Source organism: Cyprinus carpio, chromosome A5, assembly GCF_018340385.1.
Source record: "Cyprinus carpio isolate SPL01 chromosome A5, ASM1834038v1, whole genome shotgun sequence".
In the NCBI taxonomy this organism is placed as follows: Eukaryota; Metazoa; Chordata; class Actinopteri; order Cypriniformes; family Cyprinidae; genus Cyprinus; species Cyprinus carpio.
The window spans coordinates 32,270,919-32,288,081 of record NC_056576.1 but is presented as its reverse complement, the minus strand read 5'-3'; the positions used below and the strand labels follow the sequence as shown (position 1 = coordinate 32,288,081).

Sequence of the window (17,163 nt, the reverse complement as noted above, 5' to 3'; positions counted from 1 at the left end):
CTTTTGCTGAATCGGATGATAGTCAGTGATACCTTCTCCATATCCTCAAACACATCAGATGTGGCAATAGTAGCCGGAGCTTCTTCAATGATCTTCTGATGCCTACGTTGGACAGAGCAGTCACGGCCGAACAGAGAGATGGCGTTACCGTACTGATCAGCTAGGATCTGCACCTCCAGGTGGCGAGCGTGTTTGGCCAATTGCATGACAAAGATGGGGGAACCTGGAACCTCAGTTTGAACCTGAGTAACACATAAGGAAAATACCGTGGTTAGTTTTGGAAAGTTAAAAGGTGGGTAAAATTGTAGTGTGGCAGTGAAGAACAACTCAGACCTGTCTAAAGAGGTTGGGGAAGTCTTCTGCACAGTTGACTTTCCGGATACCTTTTCCTCCTCCGCCTTCAGATGCCTTCACCATCACAGGGAAGCCTATTTGTTCTGCCGCCTGTCAATCAAAACATGCTCTCTCACCGACTGGATTCAAGTTGAGCGTCACATTGTGCTTGATGTTAGTGTATAGTATACCTTCAGTCCAGCCTCCACGTCATGAACACAGCCCTGCTCATACAGCTCAGTAGGGACATTAATAATTCCTTTCTTCTGGTCATTCTCTGTCCATTCTACTGTCAGCCCTGTACAGACACACCAGCATGGTCAAAAACCAAACCCACAATCAAGATAGTAGTAAATGCTGGACAGAAAGGGGCTGTGGTAGGTTTAGTACACCTGCCAATTTTAAACTCACATGACATATATCATAATAAAAACATTTTTATTTTGATTTCATTATGCTTCTCATTTTGTGTCAGACAGAGGCAGTACAAGCACAAGGGGGAGGGCTAAATATAACATGACACCAGGACTTAGTGAAGGATTATATCCACATTTCCAATCAGAATGGTTGATTTCGAAATGGACATCATTGAAAGGAACGATAACAATTCAGTAAGTCAGAGGTTGAACTAACCTGTTCCACTCCAGGGTAGAGTAGGGATGCCAGCTGTCTGGGCCACAATAGAAGAGGCGATCTTATCCCCAAGAGCCCACATAGCCTGACTAGGTGGACCTAATGAAAGACACCAACCACTGAAGTAAGAGCAATACCATCACAGTATGTGAATAATTTAATCAATGTGGTGTGGTAAGGCTTATTGTCATAGCTCAGTCTCACCCATGAAGGCAATGCCATTCTTGTGCAGCAATTCAGGGAGTTTGGGGTTCTCAGAAGCATGACCCCAACCGGCCCATACGGCCTAAAGACAGGTACACTTACATTTATGCATTTAACACAGTTTTATCCAATGCAACTTATAAAGAGGAACACAGCAATTTGTCAAAGAGCCAACAATATTCGTAATATACAATGTCAGGTTCATTAGACAAAAGCAAGTTAGAGAAGAGGAGAAATGCAGAGAAGAAAAAAGTGAGAGTAAAAAGACAAAAACAGGAAAATAAGTGCCAGTAAAGGGTCTAGCTAATCATGAGCAATAATTTCAACGCTCGCCTCAGTCTCAATAATCTCAATAATAATTTAATAATACATTCAATGCCTCATGACATGCTGGAAAACAAATATTTTATCTTTATGATTATTATTATTATTAAGTGTTTTATATTTATTGTTTTTATTGTTTTATGTTGATATTTCATCATATATTACAACATTGGATATAACCGTGTAATTTCTTGAGAAAATAATCTTACAATGCAAATATTCTTCATTGCTTTTATATTACTATTTTTAAACTCTGATTAAAAAAATTATAATAATAAGACAGAAACATATTACTATTGTAATAATACAACTGTACTCTAAAATAAATAAATAAATAAATAAATATTTGATAAATATAATACTATTATTTCACAATAAGTTACAATATCAATTTCACACAATAATTGTGCAACCTGATTTAAGTGTTAACTGTGTGTCTAAATAGCCACTTTATTTGCTTTGAACAGCAGCCATCAAACCTCACATGCATTTACCTGAACGGGAATTCGTTTTGCTATGTCCAAAATGAGTTCCACATTAGCATAGTTGTTGTTGTTTGTCCCTCCTGGGACAGGTACATAGTGATCTGCCATCTTGATGTACTCTGTGGACAGAGTTATACATATGTTTAACTAAGTATTTAGTTGAGTACATTTGAGATTACAGGGCTATTCACAAATAATTTTCACCTCACTGAACTCATTCTGTGCTAATTAGGCCAGGCCTGTGCCGACAAAGCCTACTGTCATAGTTTAAACAATGAAGAGAAGGACCAAGACATTCCTTGCTAAATACATTTGCCAGTGCAGCATGGCTTTTACTGGGTTACACTATGATGGAGCCAGGAGTGGGGGAAGGTGTCCTCCAGCTATTTTTTTTTTTAACTCTAGCTCAGCACTTTAAACGCACCTGCATTGGCCTTGAGGTCCTCCGGGGTAACCATGACGACAAAACGTATGGCCCGTTCATTCCGAAACATTTCATAAGCCCAGCGACGGATGGAACGCATGCACTTGACTGCAGCAATGCCATTGTTGGCAATGAGCACCTGTCACAACAAAATATGATATTCAAAGTTGTCACTACACCAGGGTTGTTTATACAAAAAACATTCTGTTACTAGTGCTGTCAAACGATTAATCGCGATTAATCGAATCTAAAATAAAAGTTTCTGTTTACATTATGTATGTGTACAGTGTATATTTATTATGTATATATAAATACACACACATGCATGTATATATTTCAGAAAAATATGTTATTTTTATATATTAAATATATTTATTTATAATATAAATTATTTGAATATAAATACAGACATGTAAATATTTTTAAATATATATATACACAAATATTATACAAACAAAAACAAACATAATAAATATACACAGAACACACACATATATTATGCAAACAAAACCTTTTATTTTGGATGTGATTAATTGCGATTAATTGTTTGACAGCACTATCAGTTACATAAAAAAAAAAGTTAACTGAAAAAAAAAAAAAATAATAATAATAATTTTGTTAACGAAAACTATGACGAAAAATTTTCGTCAAAGAGTTTTTTTCCCAGTCTGTCATTCAGCCAGTCTTCTGTCATGGATCTCGACTGTATTGTTTGCGATAGTGGTTGCAGATTGTAATGTTACTTATGCAACCTCTGTGCGACAATAAGTCTTTTTGCCGCGGTTTTAAAAGAAAAACTTTGGAATTATTGGAATTACTATTAGGAATTTCTCTGTTAAGCCAGTTTTCATAACGTAATGTAAACAGGGTGACTGTATATCTGAAGTCTTTGGTGTTTATTTAGCATCTAATTGATATCATGTTCTAAATCTGTACACTAACGTTAGATGAGGTAAAATAATCCATGCATACGAGTCGATATTCTATTGATTTGTCCTTATTGGTAAAAGAGCAAAATTAAATTTCCCAAATGACAACAATCATTGTGATTTAAAAAAAGTCATTATTTTAACCATTATACAGTAAGACGAAAATATGACAAAACTGTGTAAGTTTCCACTGACTAAAACTAGACTAAAATTCTCAGACATTTAGTCGACTAAAACTTGACTAAAACTAAAACAGGACAAGTTGACTAAATATGATAAAAATTAAAAGTTACAATTGACACAGGATTAAGACCACGGCTAAATTAAAAATAGCTGACAAAATTAACACTAATTTCAACTAGTTTCCAAGGAAACATTTCTCAATTTCATTTAGTTTAATTTGTAATAAAATAACTAAAACTGTAAAGACATTAAAACATCATTAACATTAAAAAAAGAAAAAAAAGAAAGAAATTTTAATTTGCGATTTAAAAATTTCTTAATTCTATTAAAAAAATAAAATATAAAAATAACATTTAATAAATATAATCAATAAAAAGTTATAATAGCATCTCAAAGAAACTAATAACACTGCATCACGCACATACTGTAGAATATCAGACATTAATCTTACCTTCTCAATGACTTTGTTGCCACCAAAGCGGGTGACAAACTCCGCGGGGGAAGCAACAGTAAAGTCCCTCTGCAGGTCGATGCGTCTGCGGTCCCTTCCCTGCTTCACGAGGTGAAGTCCTGACATGCTAGGCTTGAGAATCACACACAACACCATCATAATTCACAATGCGGACTGAGAAACACTTAATACAAAGAGATTAACACTATAGCAATACACACGCTAGGCATTGCTGGTCGTTTTGGATTTATTTTATTTATTTATTTATTTTATTGTGATATTTATGATATTGTGACCTCAATATCACATTTTTGTTATCAATTAAGCACATTTTAAGTAAAAACACTTTCTAATTTTTTTAACTGAAATGTTTGATTTAAGCAATGCAATAGAAATTTAGGAATTTGTCCCACACATTCAATAACTTCCATGACTTGCCAGGCCTGCTTTTGAAGGGACTTTGGTTTTTTTTTTTGGTTTTTTTTTAATAGTTAAAATTAAAAAGTGATAAATGGCTGAATAAATGGATGTCTTAAAGGTCCCGAAGGGAAAAATGTAGCTATGTTAAGAATGGAATACTAGCAGACTGCATACTACACATACATACTGTATACAGCCTAAAGCATTATGTGAAACATACATACAAGCATTATGCTACATGCTGCATGTCAAACAGCAGTGTACTACGTGCATGTTAAATTTAGGCAAGGAATCCAGTTATCTTCTTGGATATAACAACAGTTTGTTTGCATATCCAGTTTTGTGTAAATATGTCTTAACTTTTGGGAGTCTGATTCTTGAATCAAAAAGGCAAATGTTACTTCTAGTTCTGGTTCTTCTGGAAATGGATGGTTAAGTGCATTGCATTATGGGATACGGAATATCACACAATATTCCCAGGTTGGCACATGTAGGTCATCTGGTTATTCTAGACAGAGAAAATGCATACTATACATAACATACATACTGTATACTGCATAAATAGAATTAGTAGTATAGTAGTACGTTATCCCTAGAAAATCCTTCACGTGTAACCTGAATACAGTATTGCATCATGTCGAAGGTGCTGGCACACACAAAGTGCCCCTTTAAGGGGAAGGACTGGAATGTCTCTCCTCTGCTTCCCTCTCCTCAGGCGAAAAGAATGTTTTGTACTCCCTTTGCACTTTCCCACCACATCACACCCTCTTGACCAATAGTAGAGTATTAAAGGGAGGAGTGGCATATTGATCCACTCAGACAGTTTTGCCACCGCCACCCCGTCCTATATGGGATTATTATCCTGCCATGATTCAAAACTGAAAATAAAGTTCTGAAAGGTTGAAACTAAGTGTTCGAAAGCTCAAAATCTTACAAAAAAAAAAAAGTTTTGCAAGATCGAAAAATAAGATTTGCAAGCTTGCAAAATGTAAAAAAAATAAAAATATCTCTGCAAACATTATGTTGTTTTTGAGATTTCCTTCTGCAGGACCTGCAACATTTTTTTTTTTTTTACGATGTTGCGCAAAGAATTTTTCAGATTTTCAAATTTGTCAGTGTTCTCCCCACTGTATTAGTTTGTTTTCCAGGTTTGAAACCTTGTAAATGGTGATCTGAAAAAAGGGAGTGCGAATGTGTGAAAAAAAGTTTTGAAACTCTGAAAACAGAGTTTTGCAGGCTTGCAAAGTGGTAAAAAAAAAAAAAAGAATCTCTGCAAACATAATTTTGTTTTTGAGTTTTCCTTCTTCAGAAGTGCAACACTTTTTTACGGTGTTGTGCAATCATTTTTTCAGAGTTTCGAATTTGTCACTGTTCTCCCCAGTGTATAGTTTGTTTTCCAGATTTGAAACCTTGTAAATAGTGATCTGAAAACTGGTGTGCGAACAGGTGAAAAAAAGTTTTGAAACTCTGAAAACTGAGGTTTGAAAGGGGGAAACTTATTACATTACATTACATTTGCACTCCTATTGCAGACTATTTTTTTCAGAGCTGAGTTTACAACACCCACTTTTGCGGAGATACGTCCCACACAGTTGCGAGTTTGCGACTCACGTGATTTGTGGCAGCGTTGTCACGCAGCTCCGCTCTGAAACTCTGAAACTCAGACTGAGCGAAAATGAAGCTTCGCAAACTCGCAACTTAAAAAAAAAAGCCTGGAGGGAGGGCCTTCTGCTCTTGGCCAATGCTTTGCTGTCTGCTGACGTACAGTCCAATCACAAGTCGTATTTACTGGAAGGTGGGATTGACCGACTGTTCCGCCAATGACGAAAGCGCACAGGATACGCAAACAGAGGATGCACGGATCTCTGGCCACAAGGCGGTCCTGTCTAGAGCTGCAAGAAGAACCGCGTCCATGGCTGGATAGCGTGCGCTTCCGGTCCAAAAATAAGGCTACCGACTTGTCGCGGGAATTCACTATACAATTGCCAGTAGCCACTGAGTTTACCACTGATAGGCCGGCGGTACATCAATATACACACTCACCTCACCATGGCCTGGAGATGTACAGTGTTGCCAACTTAGCACCTTTGCAGACCCCTTTAGCAAGTTTTTTCTTCTTCAAAAAAGCACCTAGTGACAAATCTTTAGGGTTTGCCCAAACCCTAGGCCTATTTAGTTTCTGAGACTTGCCGTTATTGCTGCGCGAGGTCTTTGCTTTCTCTCTCTCTGTGCGTCTGCTGTGTTCAGACGCACAGAGACGCATATGATGTTGCTTCTCTAATTTTACATGCAAGTGTAGCCGAAATCACAGCACAGTTGTTGTTTTTATCTTACTGTATGTGTATTTGATTTCATCAGACGACGGCTCGATTATCAGGATTTTTGTGCAGATTAATGTTTTGGAAGGGAGAGCTGGTCACTATTTCATATTCATTGTCTGACAACAGAAACAGTAAAATATATAAATGAAAACAGTTTTTTTTTTATTTTTTTATAGAATTTAGCTGCATCCAAATACAGTATGTGAGCAGAGAGAGACAAAAAAAATGTAATAATAAATAATAAATGTGCATTTTCAGAAGAAGTGAGCTGAAAGTGAGTCTCCGGCTGCGGAAAGTGAGTCGGTTCGCTGCGTGAGGTGAGTGTGTATATTGATGCGACCGCCGGCCTATCAGTGGTAAACTCAGTGGCTACTGGCAATTGTATAGTGAATTCCCGCGACAAGTCGGTAGCCTTATTTTTGGACCGGACCGCACGCTATCCAGCCATGGACGCGGTTCTTCTTGCAGCTCTAGACGGGACCGCCTTGTGGCCAGAGATCCGTGCATCCTCTGTTTGCGTATCCTGTGCGCTTTCGTCATTGGCGGAGCAGTCGGTCAATCCCATCTTCCAGTAAATACGACTTGTGATTGGACTGTACGTCAGCAGACAGCAAAGCATTGGCCAAGAGCAGAAGGCCCTCCCACCAGGCTTTTTTTTAAGTTGCGAGTTTGCGAAGCTTCATTTTCGCTCAGTCTGAGTTTCAGAGTTTCAGAGCGGAGCTGCGTGACAACGCTGCCACTAATCATGTGAGTCGCAAACTCGCAACTGTGTGGGCGTATCTCCGCAAAGTGGGTGTTGTAAACTCAGCTCTGAAAAAACAGTTTGCAATAGGAGTGCAAATGTAATGTAATGTAATAAGTTTCGCCCCCTTTCGAACCTCAGTTTTCAGAGTTTCAAAACTTTTTTTCACCTATTCGCACACCAGTTTTCAGATCACTATTTACAAGGTTTCAAATCTGGAAAACAATACGGTACACTGGGAGAACAGTGACAAATTCGAAACTCTGAAAAAAAATGAATTGCACAACACCGTAAAAAAGTGTTGCACTTCTGAAGAAGGAAAACTCAAAAACAAAATTATGTTTGCAGAGATTCTTTTTTTTTTTTTACCACTTTGCAAGCCTTCAAAACTCTGTTTTCAGAGTTTCAAAACTTTTTTTTTGCACACATTCGCACTCCAGTTTTCAGATCACCATTTACAAGGTTTCAAAACCTGGAAAACAAACTAATACAGTGGGAGAACACTGACAAATTTGAAAATCTCAACATCGTAAAAAAAAATGTTGCAGTCCTGAAAAAGGAAGATCTCAAAAACAACATAATGTTTGCAGAGATATTTTTATTTTTTTTTACATTTTGCAAGCTTGCAAATCTTATTTTTCGATCTTGCAAAACTTTTTTTTTGTAAGATTTTGAGCTTTCGAACACTTAGTTTCAACCTTTCAGAACTTTATTTTCAGTTTTGAATCATGGCAGGATAATAATCCCATAGTCCTATAGCGCTTCTCTGACCAGCTCGTATGAGGCCTTGGTTAAACACTGAGGCATGACGTATTATGTAAATTAAATCAACAGCGAACAAAATCAGAAAACACAAAAATACACTAATAAGCAGCTGTATATTAATGATGCATATTCATGAGGCAGCCATTAAATAGCAAATTTGCCGGAACTGTGTAATTTGTCTTGCCTGCATGTGGTCCAGTGGCTATAAAAGGTGGTTACATGTTCCCCCATCCCACCATACACAATTTATATTATTTTAATAGTAGAAATAATGACAAAAACTGACATGTTTAGACCTAACAATATAAAAGATCTATGTCTTTGTGGTTTAATAATTAAGATTTGTTGTTTTAACAAAGTGACAGAGTGCAGCAAAGGCAGATACAGTCAGGTCCATAAATATTGGGACATCGACACAATTCTAATCTTTTTGGCTCTATACACCACCACAATTACCTGATTTGGATGTAAATACCCTCAAATTAAAGCTGAAAGTCTGCAGTTAAAGCACATCTTGTTCGTTTCATTTCAAATCCATTGTGGTGGTGTATAGAGCCAAAAAGATTAGAATTGTGTCGATGTCCCAATATTTATGGACCTGACTGTATTTTGAATTCAAATCAAAATGTCTGTATTTTTTAATTTTTTTTATTAAATCTGTCACCTAAAAAAATTCTGTATTTCATTATTAATTCTATTACAGCTCTTCTTTAAAAAAAAAAAAAAATTAAAATACATTCTAGCAGAACATTTATTGAAATATATCCATCCTTAATTGTTTCCTTTCTGAAATTAATTACATTTTTTTTTATTACAAAAAATGCAGTACAGTAAAAATACAGTACAATTAATTGTTTACTCTGAGAATATATTATGTAAAATCAGATTATAATTAACTGTAGCGTATGAGGCCTGAACCAGACAAATTAAAGATTCGATCGGGAGCCTGGTTGAAACATGAGCCGAATTCCACAGAAAGGAGTTGTAAATCAACTCCTAGCACCACAGTCTGAAGCAAGATAACTAACCAACTCTTTCAGAGAACAGCTTTCAACATTAACACCATTAGAACAATTATTGACAATTTCCATTTGAAGAAGAGATTGTCTAATTTGGGGCAAGTAATCGAATAGATGGACAGTCTGACCCTCACATGTAAAGCCATGAGAGTAAACAAGATCGTTGGATTGACTTCCCCCCCACCTCGCAGAACCAGACTGAAATTCCTAAGGAGACCTGTTAACCTCTCTGGTCTTCACAGGACATATCCTTACTCCACAGAATGGCACAGAGAATGCCTTCCAATGCATATATGCAACAAAATGAACTCAAAAAAGACTTCTAAATGGATATCACTCCATTGCTTAACTCCATATCATTTATGTAACCCACACATTTGACTTTAATGTTTCTAATCACTTATTGTGTATGTCTTATAATAACTCTTGAATAGCTTAAGGGATCATATTCATGTTTAGTATGTGTGTGTTCGAATCTTCTTGCTTGAAACGTTTCTGACCATCAGTTATTTGTCAAATGTATCATATTCTTGTTATAGGAATCATGTCCAAATTATACCCTGCAAGAGCGGGAAAAGACCACGTGCTTGATAAGATAACATATGATTTATGAATGGGTGGGACAAACAATTCAACACCCCGAGAAAAGACAATATCTAATTGGTCAAGACAACATTTGAGGTGTGGCCAAAAGGCCAGTTTAAATACTCAGGACACCATCAAACTTTGCTTTTAGCTTTTAGCTTTCATTTAGCTTTTGCTATCAGTCATGCCGGCTTTTAGCCTGCTTTTTAGCTGCTGCTTTTAGTCATGCTTTGTCATCACTTTTAGCGTTCTTCGAGCGCCGTTCCAGCGTGCTTCGGCCTGCACGCCTGCTGCTACTTAGCCACGATGAGAAGAAACACCACCTAGTCTCGTCAAACTTTACTTCTTTTACTTTAGTTTCTTTTCCGTTTGAGAGTTTCGTGTTCTGAGTTAAGTTTTGTAATGCCTTGTCTCCGAGTCTGACCTCGAGTGCCCGTCTGAAACTTCAACCAGCCCACAACTCCGCATCGTCAGCCAACACCCAACCACGGGCTTCCCAAGACGTCACTTCAACGACTACTGAACTTCCAGCCAATCAGCAACCTCGGGAAACCCCCTTTACAGCAACAACAAAGGGAACCCCGTTAAACAGGCAACGCAAGTAACCTCCAGACTCACATCTGTACTGGTGTTATCTAATATAATTTTAACCTAATTGATGAACTCAATGCGAGGGTTAATTAAGTGATTGATGGTTGTTCATGTCTATGCAATTTCACGTATTGCTGTAAACTTGGGATTTCACATTTTCATCCTCTTAAACTCATTCTTTCCTAACTTTCTATCTTCCTGCAACTTGTGTGAATGTGTGAGTGCGTGTGCTTATGTGGTTAGATTAGTTTATATGTCTTAGATTTATCTAATAAAGCCTTATTCATATTGAAAAGAGAAGTATCTTGTGTTTTGTGCTTACAAGTTAATGTCTTAAACTGCCGATCTTGTTACTGTGCTAATTAATAGTGTTTTCACTATACTTTGGATATTAATATCCAGCGCAGATTTGATGTTAAACGGCTCGTTCAGTGAATCGCTGGCCGTTTCAGTGATCAGCCGTGAAACAGTGATTCTGTTCAAATTCCCTTTAAAATCTTAAATGATTCCCTTTGAGCTAAATTGACCTGTTTCCCTTACATAACTAAAACCATAAACTCAAACATGTTGTATTTCACTTAATTTCATTTACTATAAGTTGAAGTACTAAAATAACTAAAACTAAAAGCTAAAACATTTTGAAGACGTTAAAAAACTAATAAGAATAACAAAAATACACAACAAAAATTATTTTAATTGAAAAATATAATATAATTCAAAATATTAACAAAAACCATCATATCAATAAAACTAAAATAAATGTCAAATATAAGTTATTTGATACAAGTTAGTTGAGCTAGCCGGACGCTACACGCTCCGGGCAGATAGGACAGCAGAAGACTCCGGCAAGACAAGAGTCGGCGGATTATGTTAACAAAGCTTGGTGTACAAACACTGTCATTGTTGGGAGACACTGCTCAGCTAACCTAGAGTTTCTCATGGTTAAGTGTAGACCTTTTTATCTGCCGCAGGAGTTCACTTCCACCATTATAACTGCAGTCTATATTCACCGGATGCTAATGCCAAGCTTGCTATGAAACAAACTGCATGCGGCCATTAGTAAACAACAGACTACTCACCCGGAGGCTTCTTTTATTGCCAGGGGTGATTTTAATCACTCCAAATTAAAGACAGTGCTCCCTAAATTCCATCAACATGTTTCCTGCCACACTAAAGGAGACAAAACTTTGGATCATGTTTACACGAACATTGATGGAGCTTACATTGCGACCCCCCTCCCCCACCTCAGACAGTCTGATCACCTTTCTTTGTTTCTCACCCCTAAGTATTCACTCCTCATTAAGTGTGTGAAGCCATCAGTGAGGACCATCAAAGTGTGGCCAACTGGAGCAGACTCTTTACTTCAGGACAGGTTTCAATACACAGACTGGAGTATGTTTGCTTCTCAGGTTGCCTGTGGCTCTCACACGGACATTGATATCTATACCTCCTCTGTATGGATTAGATCAACACCACCATTGACAGTGTTACAACGTAAAAACAGATCACAATGTACCCTAATCAGAAGCCATGGAGGTGTGACTCCTGCTGAAAGTCCGCAACACTGCCTTCAGATCAGATGACGCTCAGGCCTACAGCAAATCCAGGGCTAACCTGAGGAGAGGCATTAAAAAGGCCAAGTACTGCTACAAGCTAAAGGTAGAGGAGCACTCTTCCATCCCCCGACGCATGTGGCAGGGCATCCAGGTCATCAGTGACTACAAGCCAAGCAACTCTACTCCAACGGTCACAGACGTCTCCTTCCTTAACGAGCTAAATTACTTTTATGCTCGCTTCAACAGTGATAGCAAGATGATGGCCACCAAAAATCACATTCTCAGCAAACCACCAACCCCTCAAACTCACCTCTACAGATGTCCACACTGCATTGAGCCGGATCAATGCACGCAAGGCTGCTGGCCCAGACAGCATTCCTGGACGTGTGCGTAGGGCATGTGCAGAGCAGCTTGCCGGGGTCTTCACAGACATTTTCAACCTGTCCCTCACCCAAGCAACTGTGCCAACATGCCTTAAGTCCACATCCATTGTGCCAGTGCCAAAACACTCCTCCCCGATGAGCCTGAATGACTTTCGCCCCGTAGAACTCACATCTATCGATATGAAGTGGTTTGAGCGACTGGTCCTAGCACACCTCAAGGACTGCCTCCCATCCACACTGGACCCACACCAATTTGCTAACCGTAGTAATAGGAGCACAGAGGATGCAGTATGCACAGTACTGCATTCTGTATTCACACACATGGACAATAACAACACATATGTACGGATGTTGTTTGTTGACTTCAGCTCAGCATATAACACTGTCATTCCCTCCAAGCTGACCACAAAACTTGGAGACCTGGACATTAACACCTCCCTCTGCAACTGGATAATGGACTTTCTGACCAACAGACCTCAGCATGTTAGGTCAGGCCAAACCTGCTCCACCACCATCACACTAAACACTGGCGTGCCACAGGGCTGTGTGCTGAGCCCATTCCTCTACTCCCTCTACACCCACGACTGCAAGCCTGTGCATGGATCTAACTCCATCATTAAGTTTGCAGATGACACCACGGTGTTTGGCCTCATCAGAGACAATGATGAGACTGCCTATAGGGAGGAGGTACAGCACCTCACCTCATGGTGCGCTGACAACAACCTGCTCCTTAACACCAGCAAGACAAAGGAGCTCATTGTGGACTTCAGGAAGAAGAAAGGAAGCATGCATGACCCCATCCACATTAACGGGATGGTTGTTGATCGTGTCTCCAGCTTCAAGTTCCTGGGAACCACCATCTCGGAGGACCTGTCCTAGACTACAAACACCTCCAGCCTGGTCAAGAAGGCTCACCAGCGCCTCTTCTTCCTCAGGACACTGATGAAGAACCAGCTGTCTTCAGCCATCCTGGTGAACTTTTACCAGTGTGCGATCGAGAGCATCCTGACCAGTTGCATCACAGTCTGGTATGGGAACTGCTCAGTTGCTGACCGCAAGGCACTGCAGAGGGTGGTGAAAACTGCCCTACACATCACAGGGACACCACTCCCTGCTACTGAGGACATCCAGAGAAAACGCTGTCTAAGTCGAGCTCGCAGCATTCTTAAGGACTCCTCTCACCCTGACCATAGACTGTTTAACCTCCTGCTCTCCGGGAGGTGCTTCAAGAGCCTCCGGACAAGGACCAGCAGACTCAGGAACAGCTTTTTCCCTACAGCTGTCTCCTTAGCAAATTCTGCCCTCTGACAATATTAATATTAGTAATTAGTAGTTTAATAAATAACTACTATGTATTTTTTTTTAAATGCCTTCGTAAAAGGCAAAAATGCCTCTGAAATTCAATTCCAAAATGTAAAAAAAAAAAAAAAAAAAAAGTAATTAAAAAAAGTTCTGCACTGCGGTAACAGCAGGAAATGTTTTGGAGAGTAAACTGAAGTAAAAAATCATGACCTGGACCTGGAATTCTATGAAGAACTGAACAAAAAAACTTTTGCCAACAGTCCACATCAGGAATCGGCAACCTACGCAGGGGGATAATCGCTGGCACGCAAGCATTAGGGAAAAATGCATACTGATATACATTTTGAGATAATAACTTATGGTCACACAGCCTGTTAGGAGCTATAAAAACTATAAAAGTGTAAGAATTAACTTGCGCTAGTCTACAGGTCCTTCTCAAAAAATTAGCATATTGTGATAAAAGTTCATTATTTTCCATAATGTAATGATAAAATTAAACTTTCATATATTTTAGATTCATTGCACACCAACTGAAATATTTCAGGTCTTTTATTGTTTTAATACTGATGATTTTTGGCTTACAGCTCATGAAAACCCAAAAATCCTATCTCAAAAAATTAGCATATCATGAAAAGGTTCTCTAAACGAGCTATTAACATAATCATCTGAATCAACTAATTAACTCTAAACACCTGCAAAAGATTCCTGAGGCTTTTAAAAACTCCCAGCCTGGTTCATTACTCAAAACCGCAATCATGGGTAAGAGGTTAACCCAGAAGGCCATCATTGACACCCTCAAGCGAGAGGGTAAGACACAGAAAGAAATTTCTGAACGAATAGCTGTTCCCAGAGTGCTGTATCAAGGCACCTCAGTGGGAAGTCTGTGGGAAAAAAAAAAAAGTGTGGCAAAAAACGCTGCACAACGAGAAGAGGTGACCCGGACCCTGAAGCAAGACTGTGGAGAAGGACCGATTCCAGACCTTGGGGGACCTGCGAAGCAGTGGACTGAGTCTGGAGTAGAAACATCCAGAGCCACCGTGCACAGGCATGTCCTTTGAACCAGAAACAGCGGCAGAAGCGCCTGACCTGGGCTACAGAGAAGCAGCACTGGACTGTTGCTCAGTGGTCCAAAGTACTTTTTTTGTCGGATGAAAGCAAATTTTGCATGTCATTCGGAAATCAAGGTGCCAGAGTCTGGAGGAAGACTGGGGAGAAGGAAATGCCAAAATGCCTGAAGTCCAGTGTCAAGTACCCACAGTCAGTGATGGTCTGGGGTGCCATGTCAGCTGCTGGTGTTGGTCCACTGTGTTTTATCAAGGGCAGGGTCAATGCAGCTAGCTATCAGGAGATTTTGGAGCACTTCATGGTTCCATCTGCTGAAAAGCTTTATGGAGATGAAGATTTCGTTTTTCTTTCAGCACGACCTGGCACCTGCTCACAGTGCCAAAACCACTGGTAAATGGTTTACTGACCATGGTATTACTGTGCTCAAATGGCCTGCCAACTCTCCTGACCTGAACCCCATAGAGAATCTGTGGGATATTGTGAAGAGAAAGTTGAGAGACGCAAGACCCAACACTCTGGGTGAGCTTAAGGCCGCTATCCAAGCATCCTGGGCCCTCCATAACACCTCAGCAGTGCTACAGGCTGATTGCCTCCATGCCACGCCGCATTGAAGCGGTCATTTCTGCAAAAGGATTCCCGACCAAGTATTGAGTGCATAACTGAACATAATTATTTGAAGGTTTGACTTTTTTTGTATTAAAAACACCACTTTTCTTTTATTGGTCGGATGAAATATGCTAATTTTTTGAGATAGGAATTTTGGGTTTTCATGAGCTGAACGCCAAAATCATCAGTATTAAAACAATAAAAGACCTGAAATATTTCAGTTGGTGTGCAATGAATCTAAAATATATGAAAGTTTAATTTTATCATTATATTATGGAAAATAATGAACTTTTATCACAATATGCTAATTTTTTGAGAAGGACCTGTATGAGTGAGCGCGCGACCGCTGCACATACTTGGCACTTCAGATCAAAGCCTCAGCGGTCTAACAGCGCTCGTAAATGTCAAAATGATTGAGATGGCCAATCAAATCAAACAAATTGGGGTTTACTGTTCACAGAAGCAGAACGCGAAGCGTCAGTTTAACGTTTAAGAGAGCGAGGTAAGATAAAGCTGCAAATCACTTAATATTAGTTAACTTTTAACGATTGTTAAATGACTGACAGCTATATCCAGAGATGCAAACTACTCTAATTTTTTTTTCTCAAATATGGCCACTTCACAAATATAGACAAATAAATAAGAGAGAGAGAGAGAGATTTTCTGCGTCTCTCTCTCTCTACAAACAATGAACCTGAGTTTAGTTACTTAAAAACAGTGATTTTACACCCCTCCTTGCTGAGAAATATAATGTAGTGATTCAGTATTGATTAATAAAAGTCAGGTGGCAGCGCTGACAACAAGTTTATAAGCTTCTGAATGTTACCTTTTGCACAGCGCGATCTCAGATCTGTGTGCCAGTGGTGTGTGTGTGTGGGCGCGAGCGCATCAATTAAAGCAGCGCATTAATATAGAAAGGTGATTAAACTGAACAGTTTTAATGCATTGGGCTTGTCACACACAAACACACACACATACACATACAGTGATGTTGGCACAGTGGTTAACCAGAAAAATTAAAAATGGCACGTCATGCTGAAAAGGTTGCCGACCCCTGGTCCAGATCCTTGAGCATTACACTACCACTATTCCAGGAAATGTCAAACAGCCTCATGTCTAACTCCAAACTATTCCTGAAGCATCAACACTTTGATGCACTCACACTCAACAGCCCATTATGGCAAGTCTGTGTGAGATGCATAGAGATGGAAATGCTGCCAAAGACTGGCAGTGAAACCAAAGTTAACCAAACACACAGAGAGGCACTTGTGCACATTTTAGCATAGTGATGAACCCAGTATCCTCAAGCCACCACTTTGCACAATGCACCTGCATACTTCCCTCATATACACATGAACTAAGAAATGTAATCACTTATTTAGACAAACAGCACTAGACTTATCTTGAAACTAGTGCTTTTCAAAGGTCATGTCCCTGATCTCTAGCACCAGGCAGAGCACGCATGATACAGTCTTGGTGAAAGTGGACATCCATGTCACAGTAACTGCAAATGAGAACACAAAGCATCTCTGACCTCAAATTGTGCAAGGGTCCGTCCAGGCTGTCAAAGCCCATCTCATAAGTGCTGTCTGAACTGACAGAAGAGGGGGAAAGGGAGCGTGGATTCTCCTCCATCTGCAGGTCCAGCTTCCCTGCGGTTTCATCCTCAGAGTTTTCCTCGGACACAGAGCCTACGATGAAGTGAGAGTGCAGCGCAGCCACAGCTGGAGACTTCTTCTCGGTAGAGTCCTGCTCTGCCATACTTAGGCCACACTGGCAGGCTGCAACCACTATATAAGGTAGAGAGTAGAGCCATTAGTTCACATTCAAGTCTTCAAGTCA

The 17,163-nt window shown here is 39.4% G+C and overlaps 1 protein-coding gene across 1 annotated transcript in view; it reads right to left on the bottom strand.

Moving 5' to 3' along the window:
• Positions 1–17,163, bottom strand: part of LOC109081411 (acetyl-CoA carboxylase 1-like) — a 61,541-nt gene that overhangs the window by 30,972 nt on the left and 13,406 nt on the right. Inside the window, exons 2-10 of the mRNA XM_042757417.1 lie at positions 16,856–17,111; positions 3,967–4,099; positions 2,404–2,542; positions 1,989–2,098; positions 1,171–1,252; positions 967–1,065; positions 525–631; positions 334–444; positions 33–242 (exon numbers count right to left, since the gene is read on the bottom strand). Coding sequence (XP_042613351.1) covers positions 33–242; positions 334–444; positions 525–631; positions 967–1,065; positions 1,171–1,252; positions 1,989–2,098; positions 2,404–2,542; positions 3,967–4,099; positions 16,856–17,082 — 1,218 coding nt within the window. The 5' untranslated portion in view covers positions 17,083–17,111. The remainder of the gene's footprint in view (positions 1–32; positions 243–333; positions 445–524; positions 632–966; positions 1,066–1,170; positions 1,253–1,988; positions 2,099–2,403; positions 2,543–3,966; positions 4,100–16,855; positions 17,112–17,163) is intronic.